This window comes from Anser brachyrhynchus (genome assembly GCF_964034855.1).
Source record: "Anser brachyrhynchus genome assembly, chromosome: 1".
Lineage (NCBI taxonomy): Eukaryota > Metazoa > Chordata > Aves > Anseriformes > Anatidae > Anser > Anser brachyrhynchus.
Window position 1 is genome coordinate 100,445,067 of NC_137694.1, and position 27,793 is coordinate 100,472,859.

At 46.1% G+C, this 27,793-nt stretch overlaps 1 protein-coding gene across 2 annotated transcripts in view; it reads right to left on the reverse strand.

Moving 5' to 3' along the window:
• Nucleotides 1–18,912, reverse strand: part of GSK3B (glycogen synthase kinase 3 beta) — a 144,780-nt gene extending 125,868 nt beyond the window's left edge. For both annotated transcript variants that reach the window (XM_080572330.1, XM_080572329.1), the window contains exon 1: nucleotides 17,768–18,912. In XM_080572330.1, the coding sequence (XP_080428456.1) occupies nucleotides 17,768–17,855 (88 nt within the window). In that variant the 5' untranslated portion in view covers nucleotides 17,856–18,912. The remainder of the gene's footprint in view (nucleotides 1–17,767) is intronic.
• Between the last annotated feature and the right edge of the window lie 8,881 nt (nucleotides 18,913–27,793).

Below are 27,793 nucleotides of genomic sequence, written 5' to 3' on the forward strand. Positions count from 1 at the left end.
GGGAGGCAGAGGGGGGAGTCATCATTATCATCTGGACAAAATGTTTTTTTGAAACCAGCCTCAAGTCTTAGAGAGAGCCTGGAAAACAAGTCTGCTGGTGTAGAAAGCTCCTACACTCAATGCAAGTCGAGACAACTCCACATCTGATAAAGTTATATGGCTGCCCTAGTTACTACTAACCACAGGAACGTCCCCTGCATGTCTATGAACAACTAAATTAGTATGTTTCTATTTATTCATTTTAGCTTTATTCCAGCCGTTTTAGTGGTCTGGGCAAGGGCACACGACTGTTCATTATTAAAAGCAAGCAAGGCTTTCTCTTCAAGCCACAACAAAAAAAGTCTCCAGCTCCATATATGCCAGAACATCCCCCTTCAGCATGGCTTTTTTTTTTTTTTTTGAGAGAGAGAGAGGTTTGTTGGTGGCATTTTAAAATCATGAAAGGCTCTCAGCTTTACCTTCTCTTACACAGGAACTGGAGATTTAAGATTTAAAAAAATGTATTTTTTAACAGTGTTCTTGCTTTTTGCACAAGCACTGTACTCAAGGGGAATAAACATAAGTTAATGCTTGCTCACTCTGCCCTTCAAGTACTTACATAGACAAAAACAATCCAAGCATCCTCTCTGATCATTTCGCTACAGTGAAGACAAACACCATCAGTTTCACTTCCACGTTTGCCTTTCCCCTGATAATCCCTGCTTCTGCTTCCCACTTGCGGAGCCCAAGTAACCAGACTGGTGTGTGGTATTCCATGTGCGGCCCCAGCATCAGCAGCAACTCCATTGGATTTCCCTGTCTCCGCTAGAACGTGCTACCCACAAGCACTTACCACACCTCCAGCTATGCTGTTCAGATGTCCCAGTCATACCAACACCCTTGTGCAAGACCTTGTCCATGCATGTTTCCAATTGACAGGCTTTCAGCAGAAGAGTTTTCCACATTACATTCAACTTCCACAGCATTCGTGTTCATGGCCACCAAAGTATTTCTGTATGTTATTCTACTCTCATATTAGTGAAAGTAAGAATAAAATGCGATAGGGAAGTGTTTAAGAACAAAAAAAGGCAAGATGCACTGAAATAAGAATATAAGTTTCACTGCTGTTCCTGAGGTTTTCTTGAATGACTGGAGACTTCACGTTCTCTTCCCACTGGCAGGAATTTGAAAGGTGAACACTGAAGAATTTCACTTTCACATACAGGCAAAGGAATTGTTCTTTTCCACTAAAATCAAGCAGTGCTTTTGGGTACACTGCATGCATTAATTACCACTTGCTGACAATACTGAACTGGGAGGTGCTGTTGACCCTCTGGATGGATGAGACTCCTTGCAAAAGGATCTAAACACACTAGAGTATTGGACAGCCATCAACAGCATGAAATTTAACATGGGTAAGTATCGGGTTTTGCAGCGGGAACGGAGTAAAGCTGGTAGAAGGGCTGGACGCATGTCCTGTGAGGAGAGGCTGAGGACACCTGGATTGCCCAGTCTGGAGAAAAGGAGGCTGAGAGGCAACCCCACAACTTTCTACAACTCCCCGAGGAGGGGAAACGCAGAGGAGGTGCCGGCCTCTGCTCCTGTCACCGATGATGGGATGCATGGGAAGGGCACAACGCTGCACCAGGGGAGGGTCAGACTGGACATTAGGGAAAATTTCTTTCCCATGAGGGTGGTCAAACACTGGAGCAGGCTTCCTGGAGAGGTGGTTGATGCCCCATGGCTGCCAGTGTTCAAGAGGCATTTGAACAATGCCCTGTGTAATATGCTTTAACTTCTGGTTAGCCCTGAAGTGGTCAGGCAGTTGGACTCGAAGATAGTGGTAGGTCCCATTCAACTGAGCTATTCTATTCAAAAACTTCCTGGCTGGATGAGCTCATCTGCACATCAATTTTAGTCCAAACCTGGAAACTTAGTCGATTTGCATATGTGTCTACTGCCACCTCTAAAGAGCTTTGAAAGCCAATTATCCCAAAAAAGTTCTGAAGCATTTAAAAAACATCTAAGATGTCAGTAAGATCTGAAACATTAAATTACCATTGCTTTTTTTTAATCCAAAGGTACATCGCTGTGTTCTTTAAACCAGACCCATTTTCAAGCTTGCCCTTCCACTTACCCTTTACCTTCAAAAATCTTGCAGTTTTTTTTTTGTACTTGAAAAGCATACTTGCTTAAAACTAAAACCCATAAAAATGTTAAGAGTAACATCAACTAAACTAAACCATGGCATTACAAACAATAAATACAATATTTTCCAAAGAAATTCCACTTCAAGAGCTGTGGTTCCATATGACTCCAAGCAAAAATACAAACTGTAACAAAGGTAAAGGAACAAGAAAGTGATACATGACCATTTAAACCAACAGAGTCTTTATACATCAAGAGAAATTCCTAGTATTTTGACAAATACAGAAGATGAGGTATGAGTGCTTCTCTCTGATTTCTGTTCTCCACGAGGAGGTTATTTCAGTAATACAAGTGCATTAACTTACAATTTCAGTTAGGTACCAACTATCTCATACTCACCTACTGCACTCCTGAACTCAACAACAAGCTCAGGGAAGGGAGTGGGTTTTGGTGGTTTTTTTTTTTTTTTTTGGTTTTATTTCCTTGTGTTTTAAACCTTGTCAGTTTTCAGAAAACTCAATCTGAATGACTCCAACAAGAAAAAAAGACCGCTTGGCTAGGCTCTCCAATACTTCTTCCCTAGTGGCTGTTCCTGACGCCAGGTTCCTCTGCCTTCTTGTCACCATCACAGCACCGAAGCTGAAGAATGTCAACAGAAGCGCCCCAGTCTCTCACAGCTATCAGCAGGGAAGAGGAACAAATTTTCCACAATACCGAAGTTGTAAACTATTCCATCATTCAGATGATGACAGCTGCAGACAAAAAAAAGATCTGTACGCCCCTGCAAGTCTAAGCCATCTAAGAGACGGACAATTTTGTTCATGTCAGAGTCAGAGCAAACGCTCTGCTCAGCCTTAAGCAAAGTGCTGCATAGAAATGGAGAACAGCAAGTCTCCAGCAAGCCCCTCTTACAGCTAAAGGTTTAATGCTTTCATCAGCCAAAGATTTAAAAGGTGAAAAAATAAAAGGCATTCTGGACTATTATTGTACCTTAGGAGGAGTCTGGCATAAGGCTTCAGGGTTATCACTTCTTCTCTCCCATTTGAGCAGATAAGAAAAAGAGTTGAGCTTGACATCTGCCTGCTTTTGAATACTCAAAATCACTTGAAATAAGGAAGCAAGGCTTCAAAAGAATTAAAAAAAAAATAAGTAGTTGTAGAAGTTATATCAGCAGTAATTCAGGATTTCAGCCTTGCAGTAGCCTCATACGTACACCGAATGACTGAAGCTTTGTGAGGTACAGAAAAGGAAGTATTGCTTAGTACTACTCCTCAGAGTTTCAGCACCAAATTGGAAACCACTTATCAGCGGAGACGATCATTTTTGCTCTGAAGCATCTTTAGTTCTCATGTGAGAACTCCAGTTTCACAAATTCTTCTTATTTCTATATCAAGAAGTTAGGTAAGTCAATTAAAACCCCTAAAAATTTCAGGATTAACATGACAACGCTTTGATTTTCAAGGTCCACATAGAATCTTCCAGCTCTGAACAAGAGCACTGATAAAATTAGAAGAAGGTATCTATCTACACTCCGCATACGCAGCAGACCAACAAATTATTTTCTTTCTTGGCTCATATTCTATGCAACATCTGGTTTCTACACACGTTCTTCAGATGCTTGCCCATTTATTAAACAGAAGCTCATGTGACTACTCTGATTAGAAAGTTATATATTAAGGGACAAATATTCTTCAGAAACTGGCATTATACACCTAGAACATCTACTTGAATCTCTTTTGGGCAGACACCCCCTGTCATAAGGTTGGACCTTACACTGCTACTCCAACATGGTCCTGAGTCTACACTTGAAGTTCTGAGCAGTTCTTCACTTGCGCTAAATTCTTTTGTGTTGAAGTAAAAACCACAGGATCAAAAATTGAAGGAAAGAATTGTTTTTCTTAGGACCCATACAAAGAAAGCCGTGGAGATCCCCCACAGAAATTCTGTGATTCTCAACTACAGAACAGGACTCACAAATTACAGCAAGCTTTCATTTGAACAGCACTTGTGTCAAAAACAAAATTCAGAGCTGATTTAAACCTCTAACTAAAATAAAAACCTCCCCAGCCAGACTAAGCCCTTCTAAATACAGTACGTTTACCTAAACACCAAGGCTAAGGAGGTTCTTTCAGAAATCAGAGCTATGCGCCAAGGGTAGGACAACCACTGCATCCAGTAAATTCCCAAACTGAAGCGAGCTCTCTGGGATGACCTAGCCTGTAAGTCTGAAAGCTGTGGCAGGTTTCACATACCCTCATCTTCACGCCCACCAACTTCCAGCAAGCTGCCAACAGCACCGGGCTATTCCATTCCAGGGGGTGAAAGAAACAAGAGCAGGATCAGTGTGCTACAACTGAAACTCATCCCAAGACCATGCAGAACTAACCAGAACAACAGAAAATAAAGCTGGAAGGGGCCACAGGCTGTCTTAATTTAAACTTTTACAAACTTCTAGATCTAAACTACCTGGCAAATTTCTAAAACAGCCACTGCTGGGAAACCGACAGCCTTCCTAATCTATTCCAGTGCTCCTGTTTTTCTTAGAAGCTGAATCAACTAACTGAAAGCATGTTTGCTGCTTAAGTTTAAGCCCACAACTTGTTTCAGCTCCAGTGGAAAAGAGAACAGCTTAGTCTTTTCTTTCCAGCTAACGTATTTAGAGAATGTTATCAAAAGAAAACTCCCTTCAATCTCTTGTAAAAGAAATCATCCTAAATGCTTTCAGCTTCCCCTGAGAGCACGTGTTCTAAATCCCTGATGATTCCCCTTCGCCCACAGACTGTTCCTCTCCCAGAACAATACCAAAGCTAGGTGCTGCACTTCAACGCAGGCTTATTAGCGTGCTATGAAGTAAGAAGGCTAACTTCATGTATTTCACGTGACATTTCTGTCAATACACCCTGTAAAACATTTGCTGTTTTTGCAACACTAACCAATGCATGGCTACTGTGCAAGCATCTACCTGTAGGTTCTTCACAGATCTCCCTGCCTTCCCAGTCGCCCCCCACCCTGTAATCTGCACAGCTGAGCCTTACCAAAACCTAATAGGCCACGTCTGCCCCTGCTGAACTGCATCTTATTCATGTACCACTGCTTTGTCCATTTGTCAAGAACATTTTGAACGTATTCTCTGATGTCCTTGGAGCTCCTCTGAATGCAGCCTACAAATCTAGAAAGTCTACTAAGATCAGCTGCAAAAAAAAAAAAAATAGTACTACAGAAAACTCTGCAGAACCCCCTTGACTCACCCTCCTGGTTTGACCATGAGTCTGGTCTAACTTCAAAGGAATGTTTATTTTATAATTGTTACAGACCCCTGTTATACAACAAAGGCCTAAGTCTCTGCCAGAATATATAAAATAGTTAACACCATGGCAGTGAGCACAGCCAACAGAAAGCCTACGTTTCACGTATAGGAATAGACATATTGAGTCAGATCAAGGCCATGTCTGGTCTCCTTTCCTACCTTCAAGTGCAGCCATAAGCAAACACCTAGGAAGGAGTAACAACCAATAGTTTATATGACGCATACACACAAAAATATATGTATGTATTATTGTACTATTATATTATATATTATGTTTAAAGCGCATCAGTAGCTTTATCTAAAAAAAATTGTTTTCCAGCAGTGCACCTTGTTGCCCATGCCCAACATCAGTTTATGGGAAAACAGAGCTCTGAGCTGCATAAAACCAAAAAAATGAAAATGATGCTGTGACTGGATTACTGGAGGAAAAATTAACAGTCTTCCATAAAAGTACACATTTGAAGTTTTTAGCAGATGGTGCATTTTTAAACAAGCACTTTCATGCTACGCAGTTGACTCCATTTACCAGCACGTTCCATGGCTGATCCCCTTTTAAGAGGTTTTAGTTATGTGGTCTGCATATCCTCTTCTTCAAAGAACAGCCGCGGGGTGGGTCACTCTGTAAGAATCTGAACAGTACTGTATTTTTTAAAAGAGCAGTTCTGAACAACTTCTAAAGGATTTCAGCTATTTCTCTTTTAGTAGCACAAAAGGATATTTTCCTAAATACTATGCCAAGATGAAGCAGAAGTGATTCATAACTGCACCAGCCTTACTGCGTTCTACAGAAGAAAATACACTCTTGAACTTTCAGGAGCAGCTTCTAATACGTCACCATCGCTCAGCTCCATTTTTCACACCACTTGGGGAGTTACGTATTACGTACTCTACTGCAGGACAGCCAAGGAGGTACAGTTTACACAGGAGGCCATTTCATGTGTAATTTAGAAATTTGGTGGAATGATAGTTATTATTGCACTAGCTCTTTGAATTTTTAGTTAAAAACAGAGGGAAAGGTACTATGTGGTAGTTGCATACTTAACATTTAATGACTTATTTTCCACTAAAGCACAAAAACTAGCAATTAATGGCAGAGCTACTTCCATACACGGAGTAATTCCATACAGCAGGCTTTAAGCAAGTGTTAAAAAACAGCAGCCAAATTATCATTACCTAACTCACTGCATATTTTATATACTGATAGAACTAGGATTCAAAGCAAATCAGCATAATAGATGCCCAGAGCACTTACTAGAATTCAAGGGATTTCAACCAACAAGTATCCAGGAGTTTCGTTGCGTCTGCTCTCTTAAGGGTCAGACGAAAACTAATTTTTCTTCTTCTTGAGTAGACAAATTCCAAGCCCCTTTATTAACTAATTTTCCAGACAAAATGCAGGATACTCCCTGAATTTTTAGAAATGTTTGCCTTTGTTCTACTATTCTCCGAAATAAAAGGTCTTTCAAACATACTACATCCAGTCACAATTCAAAACTGTAATATGTTACGCACAGCACAAAACCAACCTACCCAAAATTTAGAACAAGAGCCCACAGCATTGGAGCATTTCTGTGACAGTGTATGTTATATGAGCAGAAACCTAACTTAAAATATTAACAGCACTGTCAAATCCTCATACTTTTTCCACATCAGTGAAGCATTCTTACCGTGGTGTTACCATCAATGTAATGGTTGAAGCGTCTAGTGAAAGCAGTGACATGAACTATCATTTCCTAAAAGACAACTATACCTACTACAGGTTTAAGTTTATAATTGGTTTGGGATTTTTGTTAACCTCCCTACACATTCCCCCAAACATATCCTGAAAAACCCATAGGTGTTGAATCCCAGCCCTCGGTACATATTGTTATAGGATCACTAAACAGCGCTGCAAATACTTGCAAAATTGTTTTTCCAGGCTCTCCCTATACCAAAAATCTTTTAAACTTGCCAAATGAAAATAAAATTCCATTTTAAAGTCACATAGTGACTATGTCCTTGAAAACTAATTGCTTATGAGTTTTAAAAAGACTCAATTTTATAGCCATACACATACAGAAGAAACCTGACAACTTCTCAAAGTGAGGAATCCAATTTCCTATCTTATCAGTATGTTCTTTAAAAAATGGCTTGCTGACAACCTGAAAGCAAAATTTGCAAACAGGTGAAAAGCCTCCCATAGTCATAACACTCAAAGGGAAAAAAAGACATTTGGAGTCATAGAAGACAGTGCATTAAGTTGCAATGCAGTTTCTTCCAGAGCTCCCTTAGCAGCATCAAAATTAAATGTTAATGCCAGTGGAATAGGACATTACGAAGTCTCAAAACATATCATGCGAAGTAAAATGAGAAACCAGTTCACTATTTCTGACAAAACAATTATTGTTCAAATATTAAAACATTGCTCCCAAGTTTGGTCTAAAGAAATGTACTTAGTCAACCCAGATTTGGCAGGATGTTTTAAAGCAGTCTTTAAAGGCTTAAAGCTGAAGCTCTAAAGCAAAACCTTCACACATGGTCTAGGTTTAAATTCCAGATCCCAGAAGCCTAAATCATCATCTCCCCTTCATATAAGGTTTCTGACAATGCAAACACGTCCCTCTTCTCTCACCCTCTCTTTACTCTCAGAAAGACATGTAAACATGAATAAAGTAAAAGGGGCTGTTAAAGAATATTTCATGATTTGTTCTTATCTAGAAGCGGCTGACTTTGACCCGGTCTGCCAGGAACCTCTTCCTGATTCCAGCTGCTTTCAAAACAAAAAAAGCAAAAAACAAAAAAGCCGTAACACAAGGCCAAAAAAACAATGCCTCCACAATGTCTGAATAAACTAAAAGGCGTATGTTGCTACTACATGTTCTAAAGTAACTCTAAAAGAAACTCACGCTCACTAATTATACCAACATGTAGGAATGAAAATTGGGCTTTTACCATACATTTAGAAATGCAGTGGGCATCACTGTCTTGATATGAGAATCTGTGAAGTATCCTAATTATGAAAAGTTCTGGACGTGGCATAAACATACCTGCAGTATTCCCTTTTAGAGTTGTTGGCCCACTACAACCAATATTTACAGTTGACAACTGACTGCTCAGACATTACCAGGGCAGAAAGAATCCAGCGGATTATAAAAAATCCACAGGCTATTGCATAAAGCCAAAGCACTGTCACCACACAAAAGGTGTTGTTTCTTGCCTCATGAATATCTGGCTTCTGTAAATATGAGGGCTACTTCATGCATATGGACTTGAGGTTTCTGTACCTGTCTCCAAAATCCCAGAAGCATTTCACATGTGCTACAGGGAAAAAAGCCACAATTCTTCAGCTGTCATAGATCCCAGCAACACCCTTTACCACATCCAGACAAAGACAGTAACTCCAGAAAAAGAGAAGTTTTGGTCCACTGAAGTGAAGTCTACCAGGAAAAACAAGAGACTTGCAAACTTGGTGGTATTCATTACCCAAAGACGACCTTCTATCAAGCCGATTGCGTTTCTAAACCACTCCGATCGGATGACATTCAGAGAATTCGCTGGAGAACTCGACTGTTCAGACACGTCGGGAATCCAACAAACCCGCACGACCGCCACCCCCACGCCACTTGCGTAACAGCATCCACACGTCTCCAACCTCGCTCACGCCGACCGCAGCAGGCAAGGAACAGCAATCTCCAAGATGGTTGAGCTCAACCGAGAACAACTCCAGCTCCTTCACTTCTGGGAGCCATGGCCAAAGCGCTCCCCAGCCTCCCACCACAAATACAGTCTGCTGTCCTGAAGCTCAGACCCCCAATTTCTGGAATAGTAAAGCTCAAACTTCATGCTTTTGGCTCAGGTACGTTCACCAGCTCATCCACCAAAACCAAACAAAAGACACAAAAAAAGAAAAACCAACACCTAGCCTTTAAAGAATTTCCCCAAGACTCAAATCAACTCTGTAGTCCGTTGTGGTTACTAATATATGTACTCCAAAAATCAACAGTTTGGGGAAACCTATTCCAAAGTCACTAAAGCAGAAATTTGATTACTAAGATTTCTCTGTTTTTCAAGAGAAACACAGAAAAACTGTCAACTTGCAACTACTACACGGCGTTACGCTACCTACAGTGGCAGCTCCCAGACCCGCACACACAGTTGTGAGCAAGGTTGCGAGACTGGAAGTGAAACGGCCAACAGATACGATCTTCTCACGGACAACATCATTTTCCGCTTCTGCAAGTTTCAATTGAGCAATTGTACGGGTAAAGAAAAACCATTCCAGAAGCCTTACATCTACTCACCTGCCAGAAAGTTTTCGTTCTCCCAGCAAAGCACAAAACATTCTTTCTGATGCTGATACTCAACCTCCCACAAACGTGTGGAAATTCATTTATGGCCCTAGACTTCATGCACGGGGATACAGATCTGTGCCAAATGATTCATGTTTATTTGGCCAACAATCAAATATTCTGTTTATTTAGGCTGATGAATTTGTGTCCCCTTCCTCCCTCAGGGAAACCCACTCATACAGGTCAATTCATGGTGTTACCATTTTTTTTTAAATACTTAAACTATCTTAATCATATGAGACAGGATACCAAGAATAATATAGGTTCTGTGCAACCGTTTGCAGCAGGGTGCGAATCAAGAAAACCAGATTGGCCCTATCAACCACAACTACGTAGCTTTTCTCTTTCTGCACTGCACAGAAAATCAAGGTTTGCTCTGAAGCAGTCAAATTTTAGTTTATCTTTCCACAAAACATATTCTTGGCCTGCCTGAAAATTAAACAATTGCCTGCATTCCTGGCAAAAGATACTTCTTTGAACTACAGGGCTTGTAGCCGACAAGAATTATATTCCTACTAAAAAAGTCAAAACAGACGATGTTCTATAGTTGTGGCTGTAAGAAGACTGTCTTGGTTGGAAAAATTCAGCTGCTGCTTCCCTTCTGGTTATAACTTCGGAGCCAACACCCAACTTCTCTCCGTCTGAGCGCTCTGATCCAAAAGCCTGTGGCGACTTTTGGAGCTACACTCAGACACTCATCTTCACACAGGCAGAACTGTAGGGTATCCTGAAGTCCCATACACCCTCTTGGGTATTTCTTATCCAGTGGCATCAGTCTGGAGTGTCTTTCTGTCCTGATCAGGACTCCTTCAACAAGATGCAGACTTTCTCCTGTCAGGCACTGGACCACTAACAGGTTCCTTCCAACCTGCCCAACTGCCTGAAGAGACATGTCGAGCAATGCAACTGTACCAATTCACATTCCTGCGATACATTACGTCCAAGAGTTGCTTTCCAGGCTCAAACGCAATCAACAAAAGCTACCTAAACCAAAAAAAAAAACATTAGCACCTCTCCAAGTAATGCAGCTCAACCTTACCGTTAACACCAGGGTAACATAATAGCAGCCCACTACTTTCAGTGCTACTTCCACCTTGGTCATTATAACCTACGAAGCAGAAGACACTCGGCCCTCGTCACGCCAATTACAAAGTTACGAAACTCTATTTTTCTTAGCCTCAAGTTCTTGCTTACAAGCAAGAAAGAGTGATTTTCTATTGCAGGCACCAAAGCGCCCTGCAGCCCCGCAGTGCCACTCCTCCGGCTAAGTTAATTCCACATTACTGATGCGCAAACCCAGCAAAATATCAAGAGCTCGATCAAGTGGAAGACACCTGGCAATGGACTTTGCTTCGGTTAATGGCAACTCACACGCCAAGTGCAGGTGCCCAACGCACGCTTAAATGCGGAAAGCACCAATGGTGCACGGCCCCTAAGGTGATGGGGGAGAATCAGGAAATATGGGATCTGCTGCTTCGGAGAAGTGGCGATGCTTTTAAGGAGGACAGGTGCCATCCCTTCAGCTGGTGGTGCTTGACTTTGAAAAGCTGTCGTATGACTGTCCTTTCTCCAATTACAAGAAAGGCGAGGGTGAGAATCTAAATTGCCTTAAATGCTTAGATCTGCTTCCTGTCTGCAAGAGATGAAAGTACAGAATGAACTGCTTTATTTCCTTCTCAGAGCAACAGGCAACTCATCTGTGGCAAGAGCACCCAAAGAAGAGATTCTTTGACAGCACTCATCATACAAAGCCACCGTCTACTTCTTTTAGAGGCATATCAGAGTGACTTCAAGGTATCCACACTTTCGCTAACTCTGAGGGCAATACAAAAATGCTGCTGGTATGATCTCCAACACAGGGATTTCCATTGAGATTCTCCTACTGCGTGGCCACAGCATTACAGAGTACCACCGCTGGATCAAGCTGAATGCGTGCCGTCTCACGGACTACACCTAGATGTCTCACCCTCCTTCTCCATAGCACAGCAAGCCAAAACCAATGCAAGCAGGAAGGATTCTGAAGATTTGGTGAAAACAGTTCTTCTACCTATAGGTGTTATCCAAATCTTGTCTGCAAAAGGGTTTGAGTAGAGCGAGCTTCTCTTGAATGAGCTAGAGCAACTGGGAACACTTCGTCTGCAGAAGACTGATGCTGCAGCTGCTTCTCGCAGCGGCTACAAAAAGGAAATGGGAATGGGATTTGACCTGTGCAGTACCAAATGGGGTAGAGCCTTCTTCATGTTTGAGGGAGTACCTCTTCTCGCCACCTCGTAAAAGCTGCAATTAGCATTTATTTTCAACATGCATAAAGGGGAATCTGTATGTGCAGCTTACTGAAGGAAGTGCTGACAACATTAATTTTGGATTTTATATGGACTTGGGTGAAAGAAAATTGGAGAGAGCTGTTTGCGAGGCTTTTAAGCTTTCAGTAAGCTCCTTTTCATTGCTGCTTCGCTTCAAAAGTTTGTGTCTCTCGAAGCTGCGCTGGGCTGGTGCTGGCTGAATCCTGGAAGCAGCCAAGTGCCTCCACCAGCCACGAGAAGTTCTGCAGGAGATGGCCACCTTGGCACTTCCCACACTCGCTACAGCCAACTAAAAGTCCTCAGAGAAAAGACTTTATCAAAAACAGAGGAAAGAAGTCCAGAAAAACGTACAGTGAGGAAGTCCATAGAAATTTCTGGAAACCTCAAGATAGCAGACCTTCCAATTTAAAATGGGACTCGAGAAAACGTTGAAAACAAAGACTCCAGCAGCTCCAACAACGAGGCTGCACGCGTTCTCCAACCACCTTGCGTATTATCGGCTCACGAGTTCAAATAACCAAGGGATTTGGCATCGAGTCAATTTAGAAAACGCTAGAGCCGTGCGCAGCTCCGAGCTTTAACTGGGGCCGAAAAGCCCCCAGACAAAGCAGACACGGGCACCCTGCAGGCCTTCCGGGCCTGTATCGTTCATCCCTTTGGACCAGGAAGAGTACAGCGCTGCGTTGTTATGACACTGGGCATCAATACTGGAAACCCATTTATGTTCTCTCTAAAATAGCACTTACAGATAGAGTACATCAGAATTAGAGAACTCTTGGGGCAGCAGAGGAAAACCCTTCGGCCTGAGGAGGTATTTAGTGATACATGTCAAGGAACTACTTTTCTTATCCGTCACAGAAAAGACCGAAGTACATAAACCTTTACTGCGCGATACCTACAAGGCCATACCAAGTTAAGGGATGAAGGGACCTAACTTCCAGAACCAGGGCAGGTAGGGAACATATTTCTTAAGTGGTATGGGCTTCTACATCTGCGCAAGTAGGCGAACAAGATGGTTCAAGTATTGCTAAAAAACAGAACGGGCTAATCAAATGATAATACAAGAGAGGATCACCTCCAGGAAACCGAATACGGAAGAAGAAACGTGCAGATCGGTGACAGAACAATAAAAGGTTCAGGATAGCTCCCAGTATGTCTTAGAGGAAAAAATAAAATGAACCCTCGAAGTAAGACATGGGTGACACAGAAGAAGAATGTGAAATTATCATTTGACAGGTTCCAATGGCAGACCTCATCTTCTTACTAGATATTTTTCTGCTCAACTACCACTAATGACAGGAATAAAGAGAAAACAGTTTGCCAGCATTAGAAATAAGTACGGCAGAGAGCTGTTTTGCTCCTTTTCAGACTGCAAGGCATGACTTTGGGTCACCGTAGTGCGAGACGCTCTCCCGCAGCACACATGGCCATTAACTGATCCCAGTTAGTCCATTCTTTCATTATCATTATTATTATTTATTTCAGGCACAAGGAAAGCCGTTCACCCAGCAGCAGCCAGAAAGCTGGACAGGGCTAGGCTCAGCGAAGGGCAGACAACAGCTCTCAGCAGGCTCCTGGAAGGGAGTGATCTTCCTCTCTCCAGCAAGGAGAGCAGGATGGGCGGCTTCCAGTTTCAGAAACCAATTAGGCAGAAACTGCTATCAAAGCAACAGAGAGGGCCCTACCCTAACGGAGTTGGGAAACAGAAGGTAGCACTGGCCCAGTCACTACGCCAGGTCCGTCAGCCCCGCTCCTTCCCTCTTGCTGAGGTTGCCCGGGGTGCTCTTTTCCAGCCTGCCAGAGGCTCTTCCTACAGATCAACCTGGACATCACGCAGCGTTATTCAGTGCTGCATTCCACCTGAAAAGCGGTCAAACCTTTATGCCGTGGCTTACGAGCGGAGCAACCAACTCCCAGACTTTACCCCTTCAAGAACCACTTTTTAAAGAGCCCTTATACTAATGAGGGATGCATCAAGTTCACGTGCCAGCAGATGTACCGCGTGCGAACACAGCAACGAATGGCCACCTACCACCCTACTGGGCTTCTGGAGGATAACACAGTGCAAAAACAGTGGATCTAAAAAGAAAAAGACAAAATTCAACAAAAGGCAAGTTTGGCACCAGCATAACATTCTTCCAAAGAGTCCAAAATGAGTTATTACAAGATTGGCCTTTAGATTTTGCAACCAAGATTGTGTACAACACGAGAACTAGCTAAAGCAAATAAAAGTGCCTTCCTCACCCTCTACGTTATCAAATTCTGCACAACCTATTACGAAGCCGTGATACTCACAGAGCAAAAAGCTCCTCACAGAAAGCATTAGCCATGACATTGTTTACGGCAGACCAACAACATAATTCGCTGCAGTTACAACAAGTACTGTTGTCTGCGAGGGCTTGGTGTTACTTAAAACACTTTCCAGAGGAGGAAAAAAAAATAAATCAATTCCACAGTCATTAGACGAAAATTCTCAAACTGCAAACTTTGGGCTTCTATTTTTATACAGATATTTTTGGTCATGTGTTGCATGACTACCCTTTATTTCTCAGGATTATTTTTGTCCCATTCGGGAAACAACACGCGTCTGGAAGCAACGCGGGAACAACTAGGTGAAGAACAAAAGAAACCCTTAAGCCCATGCCTCTTCTCTCATGCCACGAGCAGGTAGATGGTATCAGCATGTGGAAAACCGGAAGCCCTTGACTTGGACATTCATCACCTGATTTTGAAGTTCAAGAATTCAGGTGGAATTGTAACCATCAGACGTTGAGATTACAGCTCAAGTCTCACAACCGTGACCTTTGTTACACCGTGCGCTTCCCACAGGCGCAACGTAAGGAGCACACACGTGGGTTTTGTGCATGGAAAACCTACAAACTCAGCAACAAAGACCAGCTACTTGGGTAGTACTTCATCCTTATGACGGGGTGGAAAGAACAGTAGAATGATTTCAAAACCACCAAAATAGAAATACGGACAAATAAACTCAGATCTCAAAGTGACTCTCAATGGTGGTATGGCTTGAGAGAGATAAAGAAAGGCCACGGTGTTCCCCCTCTTAGAGGGACGTTAAAACCCTTGTAACCAGCACCTATTGCAGCGCACTGAGAGCACCGTGCGTGAGAAGTCATCTTTTCCCAACAGCCAGAGGAGAAGCAGCTGTCGAGAATCTCCTTTCATTCAAGGCTCCGGCTTTCTTATCAACTTGTGAGAACAAAGTCTAATAAATTACGCAGGGAGCGAGATGAAAAGCCCGCTCATTCTTTCTCCCCTGCGCACCCTGCACAGAAGAGCAATCACCCTACCATTGTACTCCTCAGCAACACGAGATCCAGAAAGCCACGACTTTTATCAACCCTTTCACCCCATCATTCGAGTCCCTCCTTCCTTCCTAGATAACTGTTGCTGGGCCCAGCCAGCAGCAGCAATAGCTGGAGAGACACCAGAGCAAGAGTGACTTCATCGTTTAATTTCACCACTACTCCAGGCTTCCAAATTAAAACAACAAGGCTGACACCAAGCAGGTCAGGTTTGGCTTCCTGGTGACTTGGAGAAGGCCTGCACCAAGACAGGGGTACTAAAGTTGTCTGCAAGGCTCGGAAAACAAAGCTCCGTCAATTTTCACCTGCTTTACAAGGAATCTTTTGTCCCGGCCTTCAGTCAAAAGGGCTCAAAATGTCATTAAGTATCAGTCTGCAAATACACAGCAAAACGAAGGAGCCCAGCAAACTCCCTGTTCACCACATAATTGATTTTTTTTTTCTCTCCAAGCACTCAACAGTGGTAATAGATGGCTTGCTACATCATGCCATAAGGTGATGCTAAAACTCATGGGAACCAGAAAAATATTACCCTTTCTGGCAACCTGCTGCTGTCCTCTCACAAAGAGAGGAGGAGAAAAAAAAAAAAGTTTTAACTTCCTGGACCGTCTTCCACGGGTGGATTAATTGAAAATATGAACTGCATTTCCCACAGAGTCCTTGTATGTGGTTCTCCTGCTTTGTTCTGACATTTTTTTCCAGACAGCAGAAGGACCAGAAGCACATGACTAGAGCGACTGGGGGGGTTATCACAAGTGCGTGTGCTTTATGCTACGGCCTTTGTTTCTCCCTCCGTGTTATACACTTGGGATTGAATCATATTTGCAAACTTGTTAGTCTGCATCAGTTAGCACTCTCTTCACAGGCAAGCATCTGTCTAGTCTCTGACCTCGAATAAACGGGAAAGGAGCATCAATGACCTTTCAAGAATCAAGCTGTAGAGCTTGAATAAGACAAATTTAGTTTCCGAGCATGACAGGGCTAGGTCTCGCTTGAATTAGATGGCCACCTGCAGAAATCCTGGCCAACAAAACCTGCTCCTTATTCAGCACGCACATAAAGTGAATCAATAAATTAAAATGGAGTCACCCACGGCTTTTCCCCACGTAAATTAAGATCCTAAATACGCGTCAATGTTGAATCTGATCGAACATATACCCTTACGCTGCTAATGTGGGTTAACTGCACTCCTGTTTTTTGAAGTGCTGCAGGCACTCTGATCATGCAGATACAAGGTAGGTTACAGACCCCAAGCCCGACGCTCTCTTCAAGGCTTCAACCGCAGTGGAAGACATTTCAGTGCAGAGAGACCCATCAGAAAACCCGATCCGTCAAAAAGCCCACGATCATGCAGAGCTTTGGCACGAAACGCGTCGAACAATATGAAACACACATGCACACACAGAGCGGTGTCAGGTGTGGCTACACGCAAGTATTGAATGGATCAATCAAACGGCAACGCACGGCAAGCCTTCCAGGTCCCATAAAGACCCTACCCTCCATTTCCATCAGAAAACGGAAAATATTCTTCGAGAACCAGGCTGGCAGCACAAACCGGCAACAATTTAGTCGTTCATACGCACGTATTCAAATGAGGAGTCAAGAAATTGCCTATTATAACCATAGTGCTCATCTTTGGCGACTCAGAGCAGGGCCTTTTTCCATTCACACCGTGGATTTGCTGAGACGTAATTAATTCGCATGAAACAGCCGATCCCCCAGGCCGGGGGGATACGAAGGATGGGCACACATCCGACACTTTGCCAATTCCCAACGTGCCCGTGCAGCATAAAGCCTAGGCCTCGTTCCGAACAATATTCCCCCGATCAGCAAGCTGGGAAAGGCGTACCGAGCTGGAAATAACCCCTCGGTATACTCACATGCGGCGGTAAGGATGTTCTTATTCCCTGTATCGAGCGTTTTTACCGCTGCCTGAATCGCGAAAGAGGCACCTTTTGTAACCCCCTTCCCCCCCCCCCTTTTTTTTTTTTAAATGGGCTGGACTAGGAGGTGCTCACACCCGATCTCCGGGCGTTGGGAGAGGGGGGAAAAAAAAAAAAAAAAAGGAAAAAAAGACCCCACATCGGGAGATCGGGAGCAGGGGGGTACCTGCGTGCCCGTCATTCATTTCGGGGGGCGGTGGGGAAGGAGAAAGGGGAGGGGGGGGGAAACACACACACACACAGACACACACACACAAAACCCCGGCCCTGGGAGCCCGCTTCACAAAGGGAAGGGCTGCCAGCGGGCAGAGGGGCCGAGCCCAGGGGCAGGGCGGCTTTTTTGGGAGCCGGGCGCCCACCCCCAGGGCAGGCTGAGGGGCTTCAGGGGAGGGCCGGGGGGTGCCGGAGCCTTCCTCCCCCCGACCCCGATACTCACGGCTGACTTTCATGCTGCCGAAGGCCGAGGGCTGCTGCACCGGCTTGCAGCTCTCCGCGAAGGACGTGGTCCTGGGCCGCCCGGACATGGTCTCCCGCTGCGGCTGCGCCCCGCCGCCCTCTGCCCGGCTGCTGCTGCTGCTCCTCTTCCTCCTCCTCCTCCTCCTCCTCGGCCTCTCCCGGCGCTCAGGCGGCTCGGGGCGAGCCCTGCCTCATCAACCGCGGCCCCTCGCCGGAGGGGGGGGGGGGGGGGGGGGAGAGGGGGGGGGCCTTCCCCTGGCGGTGCTGCCGGCCTCGCGGCCCCGCTGTCGGTCGGTCGGTCGGTCCGTCCGTCCGTCGGTCTGTCCGTCCGTCTGTCGGTCGGTCGGTCCGCCCGCCGGCCCGCTCACAGCGCCATCCCCTCCCCGCAGCGCCCTGGCTGCCGGAGCCGCCCCCGCCCGCCGCGGGGCTGCGCTAGGCCTCGCTGCCCCCACCCTCAGCGCCAGTCACATGGGGCGGAGGCTCGGGACGGCCTCCTCCGACGGCCTCGTCTCCTCTTCCCCCTTCCCTTTTTTTTTTTTTCTCCTCTTTTCTTCTTATTTTTTTTTTTCCTCCTCTTCCTTCCCCCTCTCCTCGCCTTCCCCCCTGCCCTCTGCGGGAGGCGGCGCGGGCAGCGGGACTATTTCTCCCTCCTCCCCCCCCCCCTTCTGCGGAGGGATCCTCCGGCGGGAGGTGAGGCGGCCGCTCGCGAAGGGAATCCGGCGAAGGCGGCGGAGGGATCCGCGGCGGGCGGAGCGGTGATGCGGCCGGCGGCGGGGCCTCTCCCTCGCTGCGCTCCCCTCCCTCACAGCGGCGCTGAGGCGGCGGCGGCGGCCGGGCGGCTCCTCATTGCCCCCGCACGGGCGCCTGGCGGCGGCTCAGCCTGCGCAGGCTGCAGCGCGGGCGCCGGCCGGCGGCGGCGGGGCAGGCCATGGCGGCGGCTCCTTCCTCAGAGCGCTGGTGCTCGCTGCTGCTGCTGCTTCTCCGAGCACCCCCCCCCCGGTCCCCGCTGCTAAAGCCGCGCAGCCGCCTATGCCCGTCGCCGCCCTACGCTGCGCAACGGCCGTAGGCGCCGTCTGTGAATAGCCAGCCGAAGGGCCCGACGCGCTCGCTGGCCCCCCCCTCACGGAAACAGCCGAGCCTCGTCGGGGCCAATCCCCAGGCCGCTACGGGGACGGCTGTGGCGGCTCGTAGCCAATCGCGGGGCCCCGACGGGCGCGGCCGAGTCCCCCCGAAGCGAGGCGGGGGCCCAATGGCAAAGCGCCGCCGCCGCCCTAGCAGCGCGGTCGGGCAGCCAATGGGAGGCGGCCGCCTCTTCCGGGAGGAGCCGAAGGGAGCCGAAGCGGCGCAGCCAATCAGAGGGCGCGCTGCCTCGGTTACACGGCCCTGGGACGGCTTCGAGCCGCAGCCCGAGGCGGAGAGCGGGCGCGGGCTGCGATTGGCTGCCGCGGCGGCGCGCTGCGATTGGCTCAGGGGGATGAGGCGGCCCGAAGACGCCAGCCAGCTGTCTGCCTCCGACCAATCCCCGGGCCGCACCGGCGGGCAGCGCCCGCTCCCATTGGGCGGTGGGGGACGGAGGGCGGGGCCTGTGGGCCACGCTTCGCCGCGGTGGGGCCTCGCGCGCCGCCTCGCTCACCTTTATGACCTCACCGGCTGCGCAGGGCGGGGCCGGCAGGGAGCGCGCATGCGCAGTGCGGCGGGGCGGGCCCGGTGCCGCCCTGGGGCCGGGGCCGTGGCCCTGGGGTGGGGGGTTGGCCGGGGCCGGGAGCCCCCGGGAGCCGGCATGGCCGCCACGGCTCCCCCCGGAGCGGTCCCCAAACGGCCCCGGGGCTGTTAAGGCCCGTTTGAAGAAACCCCCCCGGTCTGTCGTCTCAGGGCGGGGCAGCCCCCGGTGGAGCCGTTACAACCGTTGCAACCGTTAAAACCGTTACCTGGCCCGTTACAGCCGTTACAACCGTTCAAACCGTTACCCGGCCTGTTACAGCCGTTACAACCGTTAAAACCGTTACCCAGCCAGTTACAGCCGTTAAAACCGTTACCTGGTCCGTTACAACCGTTAAAACTGTTACCCGGCCTGTTACAGCCGTTACAACCATTAAAACTGTTACCCGGCTGGTTACAGCCCTTAAAACCGTTACTTGGCCCATTACAACAGTTAAAACTGTTACCTGGCCGGTTACAGCTGTTAGAACTGTTAAAACCGTTGCAACCGTTAGGGCCCAGTACCCCTTTTTGCCCCTGGCCTGTTCCGTGGGGTCCCCCCCTCAGTGACCTTGTGGCCGTCAGGGGCCGCTTCCCTAGGGGTGTGCAGGCCTGCACCCCGTGGAAGCACAAAGGTTTAATAATTCCTGTTAAAAATGCAAGGTTCCGTTCCTGTTAATGTAAAATAAAAGGGTTTAAACGGATCGCTGCTGTCGCACAAAGTGGTGTGGCTGTGGAAATGAAATAGCGATGTGGCGAGGTGGCTTTTTAAAAAGCACGGCTGTGTAGCGCCGGCGATCACCTTGTGAGGAGCAGAGGGGATGGGGATAGGGTGATAAACCTACTGCAGAAACCATTCTGAGTGAAGGGGGAACAGACAAAGGCTCACAAAGTTCTCTCAGTTCAGCTCTCGCTAGCAAACTATAGGAAACACAGCTTATATTAGAGCCACTAAAACGGCCTTCGTATCCAGGTCTTGGTGCCACCACGAGTGGATTTTGCTTGGCCCTGGCCAGCGTCCAGACCGTTCTTGTGACTTCTGGAAGAGCCTGTACTTCTCCAGGGTTCTTAAATATCCGTGGGGACAACTCATCTGGCAGAGCAGGAGCTGGAGAACTGCTCCCTGCCGTGACCTCGGTAACATTACTCAGCAGCCCTCTGCAAAAGTTGAGTACTGCTTGCTTATACCATTTAAAGAAAAAAAAAATGTTCTCGCCAGAGTAGTTTATACCACAAACAAAGTAACTTGGACTAGCAGCAGCACTTTTTGCCAGCGTTAGAGTCTAAGAGCTGCTGCTTTCTTCGCAAGGCATCAAAATATTGCCTGTTTATCCTTTTTTTCTTCTTGTGTCCCATTCCAAGCAACACTGCTATGTGAGCAATGAAAGATCTGGCCAAAGGCAGCTAAGATTTACCCTGTACAACAGCTTTGTTCCAAAGCAGAAAACCAACTCAGTCTCTCAAAATGGTCCTGTTCGGCACTGCACTCGCCCCAGGGCGCTTGATCTTCTGGAAACCTTTTCCCTGCCTGATAAATGATGAATGATTTTACCTACTACAAAGGACTTCGCATTGTTTAACGTCTGACTCATTGTGCAGCCTGTGCAGCTGGGAAACTGGAAGCTGAGTGCTGCACCCTAGCAGGGGCTGAACAGCCTGAAGTGACAGTAACCACGCCGCACTCGTCATGTTGGATTTGCTCTGATTCACCGCTTTATCAAACGTCCCTGAGATACAATCTCAATAAACTGCCAACCACCAGAAGGACATTTTTGCCTCTTTTGCTAAAACAACTTTCCTCTACCTGAAATGCATCACCAGACATTCCAGTCGTCTTGTAGAGTTGCACTGGAAATTGGATTCATTTTTTTTTTTGGCCTTGAGCACTTGATGCCAGCACAAATCAAATTTTCGTATTTTCTGATGAAGTTTTTTTCTAAAAGCTGCATAAACGGTGGCACCAACTTAAGAGAGATGGTTGAGCGTTGTGACTTGACAAAGTGGATGGCCTGGCATGGGTAGGGGGAACTCTTTGTGACAGCAGTAAATACAAATCACACCAATGCGTAATTTATCCTGATGGTATCCACTTGAAAAATGTCCTTTATGATGAGTCTGCAAGTTGATAATACCAATGGAGAACCAACTTCATTTGTATACAGAGAACAAGGCTAATTCAGGAGAACAGCCTCACGCTTATGCTCCTGTGTGAGGCTTAGCCTTTTGCTGTTGTCCCCCCAGTTCCCTCGCCAGTACCCAAACAATCTGTATCAACCCCAAAACTCCCAGATACTGGCACTCCTGCTTTTCTAAATGCCAGTCCTCTCCATCCTCTTGGGGAATGAACGCTACAGATCTCCCAGCTGCTCTGTTTCCCATCGGGCAATCCTGCCTGTATTTCCAAGTAATAATTAACCAATGAACTCTCCAAAACCTGTCCATTTCAATCACAGTGTCTTCTCCGCTACTAGAAAACCACACAAGTATACTTAAAGGAGGGCTATTATTCGTTTGAAGGGACAGAAAGCTATTAACCACCTCCAATTTCTGTTAGTCTTTTCATAGATTATTTTCCTAGCTAGGGCCACTGTCAGAAAACCCATTAGCATATAAGAAGGGCATCTGTTAAGCTTTCATCCTCAATGTCAAAAATGCACCAAATTAAACTCATTTGAGGAAATCATGAGTGAGCTAGTTGCTTTTTTAGACTGAAAAATTCTCTTTTGACAACATTGCAAAGTTCGTATTTATTTTTGGCCTCTTGGCTGAAGAAATGACCTCCCTTTAGACTCCGCAAATATAAATAGAATTGACACTTTAATGATCAGTTTTCACAGGCAAGAATAATCCAGTATCTCAGGCATTAATATTGTTCCAAATCTGGATGCAAAGGACGGTTTTACATCTTCTGTGATTCAAAACTGAAGCGTCCCTGTCACATCTAAGATATTAGGGAGGATGCCTGAAAATAAGAAGCATCCGATGGGAATTACTGAAGTGTTATCTCTCTGAAATGCCATAAGGTGGCAGTGAATTAGAAAATTGGTGCTATTTCTGGGTAGAACAAAGCTTTTAAAAGCTCAGTAGCGGTGGTGAGGAGGCTTTATTTTTTTTTTGTTTGTCTGGGGGCTCGCATTTGTCTGCTTACATTTCACCCTGAACGTCAAATCCAATCGTCTTAATACACTGAATAAGTCTGCTCTAACGTGCACGAGCAGTAAGTAGACATGCTCCTGCACAGGGAACTCCTGATTTTCTTTCTCCTTTGCTTCCTCTCTGGGTAATCAGCAGGAAGATTTTCTGTTGCCTTTTTGTTTGCTTACCTTGCAGCTATTACTGGGTCATTCCAACATAAGCCATGGTAAAGAGGGCAGGAGGGTAGTGTGTTATGCCTCAGTTAGGCTGATAAGGATGATCGTGCAAGGCTGCTGTGAACTTTGATACACTAGTGCATCAAACTAAGATTAATGGATCTACCAGTTTTGCATCTAATTCCTTAATATTGCCAAGGAAATTATCCAAGAAACAACACAGTGAGGTACTGTAATGGCTTGTCTCGTGGATAATTGGCATGGGCAGACTCAATGGCTGTGGTTGAACTTTAACTTTTCCTTTTTTTTTTTTCCAGTGGAAAATCAGAGATTGTAACAGTAACAAATTTACTGACTGCTCAGGCGTTAATGATTAGACAATAAATCCTGAAAAGTGGTTTTGATTTTTATCCCAGAACAAAATCCACACGAATCTTTGTTTAGAATGCACCAATTGCGTTTATTTTTCTGAGCAGGACAGAAGTTTTTAATCCTGAGAACCCAGGCATTTTGCAACGATTTCCTGTCACAAAACATGTCATCACCGACAATTGCTTCAGAGAACAGCTGATGTTTTGCTGATCTGGATGTGCGTGGGCGCACCTAGGCCTTGCAGGACGCCAGGTAGGTTCGCCAGAACCATCAGAGCCAGGTGGTCCGAGCAGTTTAATGTAACGGGATCTACGAACAACTTCCGCTTCCTGGTTTTGCAGTGCATCAGAAGAAGCCAAGACACCCGGTGCAGGTTCATGGGGACATTGTGACACACAGAAAACATCAGTGACTCACTCAGCAGGCAATGCAACCTTCTATGGAAGTCCTCCCCAATGACGATCTGGAGAGGTTTATGGTGGCTCCTGCCCACAGACTCTTGAGAGAAACATCGGCTTTCACACTGCGCCGGGAGAACATGTTACTAAGTTTGACGGCTTCCCTTGCTCCAGCATTTGTCAGACCACACCTCATTCATAAATAACCCTGGAAAAACAGCACCCAGAGCCAGAGAAGATGTGTCAGTCTAGTGGTCCTTTGACAAGCCTTCCAGATATTTGTGCTCCTGAAAGCAAAAACGATGCCCATTTCTGCAGGAGTTTGAAAAGGTTTAAATCTATAAAATTGTTGGGCTCTTCTGTGTGTATCATCTATCTCCCTCACATCAGATTCACTCAAGCAGACCAAGACAGACATCTATCTGCTTTCTGTTGTACTTCCCAGTGCTCCCAGAAGGCCTGTCTGTTTCTGCAAATGGGATACCAAGGAGCAGACGGGTCACTCTCTCAGCAAGAAATTAAAACAATCCCAATGGGGTTGTGTTATCAATGGTCCCCAGAGCTTACTGGGGCTCTCTATACTACAATATTAGAGGAAGGGCCCAAGTGTGTCCCATGCTCACTATTTTCACACCTCCCCAGTCGACTTCCAACCTGTCTGTCCAAATAAAAAGAGTTAAAGCCAGCCTGATCCCAGAGGCCATCAGTCCCTTCAAGAAAATCTTGTAGGTCTAGAAAGCCTTGGCTTGAGACACGGGGAGCCAGGCCCAACAGCCAACGAAGGAGATTTTTCTTCACTTCCCCCTTCAAACAGCGGGGGGATGTTGCACCAATGTAATGAGACTTGCTGTGCCTTCTCACAAACACAGGAAAGGGGATTCACTTGTCCCTACTGAAAGAGTTTTCAGAAATTAAGCACTGCTTACAGTGCAAGGTGCCAACAGAAGGAGAAAGGGCCTTCGGGAATAGATGTCTGCATCGTGAAAGAAGCAAAGAAAGCCATCCTGTGCCTGGCACAGCCTGCCTGGGATGCTGGCCTCGCCGCAAGGGCTCCCTGCAGGCTGAGATTACCATCCATGGCTGCAATGAAATGCTCATCCAGCCCTCGCTGTAGCATCTGCTCTTACTCTAGCTGAAAATAACTGCATGGTCATGGGTCTCCCTGGGGGAGAAAGGAGAAGATAGCTCTTGGTGGGTTACAGCCACACTTGATATCCACGAGGCAGACTGTGGGAAGCATGATGCACTCGTGTCTGCAGAGGGACGATTGCTTTGCAGTATGCTTTGAGCATAGCAATATTCAACATCTAGCAAAATGTGTGAGTAGGGCTATGAGAACTTGGTCATACGTCAGCCACAGCAGTGAACCTGCCGTGTTGTTACCTGGGGTCTGGGGTCTTTAGTTCGCAGCCTGGAATTAACGGTGGTGATTCTCCTCAGTTTTGTCCTATTTTTAGTGGTGACGGAATGGAAAGTAAGTGGAACCCGTGAGACAACGCGTAGATAATTACGAAGTGGCCAAAAGTGTAACAGAATTTTCATTTTGCTCATTGAGTTTTTGCCAAGCAATCTAATTAATTTAATGATCCCTGTCCCTGGCTGCTCGCTAATCACCATCACACACTACTTCCTTCATATTTGGCTTGCGAACGGTTACTAATTGTTGCTGCATCTTGCGTTGTACATCTGGTGACGACAGCTGCCATGGCCCTGAGATGGAGAGACAGCTGTTTTTAAAAGGAGACTTCCCTCACAGAGCTCTAAAACATCTGGAAAAGTGTGGCATTGAAACTGAGTTACTGAATACGAAGACTTACCAGATATGTGCGCAGGCTAAAGGGAAGGGGTCTGCAAACACAAAGCTTAAAAGCAATCGGGATGGAAGAGACTCACTACTGTGTCTTTAAAACTTGAGTCCTGGATGTTTGCCATAAAAAATGCCTATTTCCCCTAATTCCCTGTTGACCGCTTGGCATGGCAAAATCTTTTACGCTCTGCACAGCAGAGCACACCTCCTAATTTGATCAAACTAACAACTCATATTACTTTTGCTTCAGCGTGTTAGACGTAATTAAAAAACCTTTCTACGAGAAAGGGTTCAGGATCAGCCAGCAAGATCTAGCTGGCTGCAGACAAGAAACCAGTAGCACAAAAGCACCAAAAAGCCTTAGAAATCCATGGAAACAATTGCAATACTTAAAAAAAAATATAATAATAATAAAAAAAATCAGAATCTCATTTCCTCCTGAACATTTTGTGACTGTGATTGTTACAAGCAACCTATTTTTTTTTCCCCTCCGTGTTTGTTTAGTGTATTTAACAGCACCGAGCGTACAGGCCATTGTTTTGCTAGTGGTCAGCAATGCTTATCTCCTGATCTCGCCCAACGCTATCGCTGGCAGGCTGCTCTGCAGTCCTTGGATTAGCACTCATCTTGGCCTCTGTGAGAGGCTGCAAACCAGCAGCAGCAGCAGCAAAGCTGGACTCAACAGGCAGCACTGAGCAGGCATGTAAGGACACAGAAAGGAAATGGCTGAGCTCAAACAAGGTTAGTGCAATTGGAGCAGCAGTCACTCCAAATGAGCCCTGAGAAAGGAGCCTACGAGCAGAAAAAAAAAGCTGGTAAGATTAACAACGCCTTCTTATAAAGGAGTCATTTCAGGACAACTGACATAAGGGAAGTGCTACATTTATTTATTTTTAATTGGACTGGATTCAAGCCATATCAAGCTGATGATGCCATGCCAGGTTCACAGGGATTTTCTCATTGCCTGATAGTACAGGTGCAAGGGGACAATGCAATTAACAGGAGATATGGCACTTTTAAAAGCAGGAGAAGGAAATCTTTTTAAATTAAGAAGTTGTTGTGCATGCTGGGAGTTTTTTTTCTAGTCCTTGGAAGGTGAGAGATGCCTCCAGGAGATGATTCGAGTTCTCAAGTGGGGTTGCCCTGGAACTTCACCTGGAGGATCTTCTATTTTCTCCACATGTATGGAAGGACCCTAAAAACACCTGTCTTGTAAGGGGGCTCTGGGGTAAGAAGCCTCCCATGAGATGACAGGAAGATGGCTGTTTTTCTAACAAGGCTTTGAAATCACTGGTGCAAGATACCACTGACGCAGAAAAGCTGGTAGAATCTGGGCAACTGCCTGGATAATACTGACCTCTGAAGGACGTAATGCTAAAACCTTCTCGTTGCTGTTGTTGTTGTTGTTGTTTTGATAGGTGATGTGAAATCCGCTGTTTGAACGCAACTTTCTAACTCTGTAGAGATGGATAATACCCACCTCCCAGTATGGAAAGGTTTGCCAAAGACTCTGAAACACCGTGCCCTGACCATGATCAGGAACAAGATGTTGGACTACAAACAAGGGCCTGAGCTATTTAATGTTCGAGGATTCCCTTCTCCAAGCTCATGGCTGATTCAGGTTGACAAGAAGGAAATCAAGCAAGTGTGGCAGGACTGTCCTGTGTGGACAAACAAGGAGCCTCTGACTAAATTCTGACATAAAAAGGAGGTGTCCAAAAGGTGGAAGCAGGGGAATGTGACTCAGGAAAAAGTTTACTGGTAACACTGTTCTTTAGTAATCCCAGGCCTCTGAGATCGGGCCCCACAAGCGCAGAGTTAGCTGGCTAATGTAATTGCAAGGCCACTCTTTGAACAATCATGGTGATCAGGAGAAGTTCCTGAGGCCTGGAGGCAAGCAAATATCACTCCTATCTTCAGGAAGGGCGAGAAGGAGGATCTGAGGAACTACAGGCCGGTCTGCCTCATCTCCATTCATGAAAAGGTGATGGAGCACCAAATCATGGAAGCCTTTTCCAATCACATGAAGAGCAGAAGGTGATTGGAAGTAGTCAGCATGGAGTTACAAAGGTGAAATCAGGCTTAATCTACCTGAGAGCCTTCTATAAGGAGATGACTGGCTTGGTGGACCGTTGGAGACTAGTGCATGTCATCAACCTCAGGTTTAATAAGCCCTTTTACACGGTCTCCTGTAACACCTCTGTAGACAAGCCAATGAAGTATAGCCTAGATTAGTGGACAGTGAGGTAGATCAAAAACTGGCTGAATGTCCAGACCCAGAGCATCATGATAAGTGGCACAAAGTCCAGCTGGAGGCCAGTCGTTAGTGGCATATCATAGGGGTCAGTATTAGTTCTTTTACTGTTTAACATCTTCAGTAATGATCTGAATGATGGGGCAGAGTACACCTTTGGCAAGTT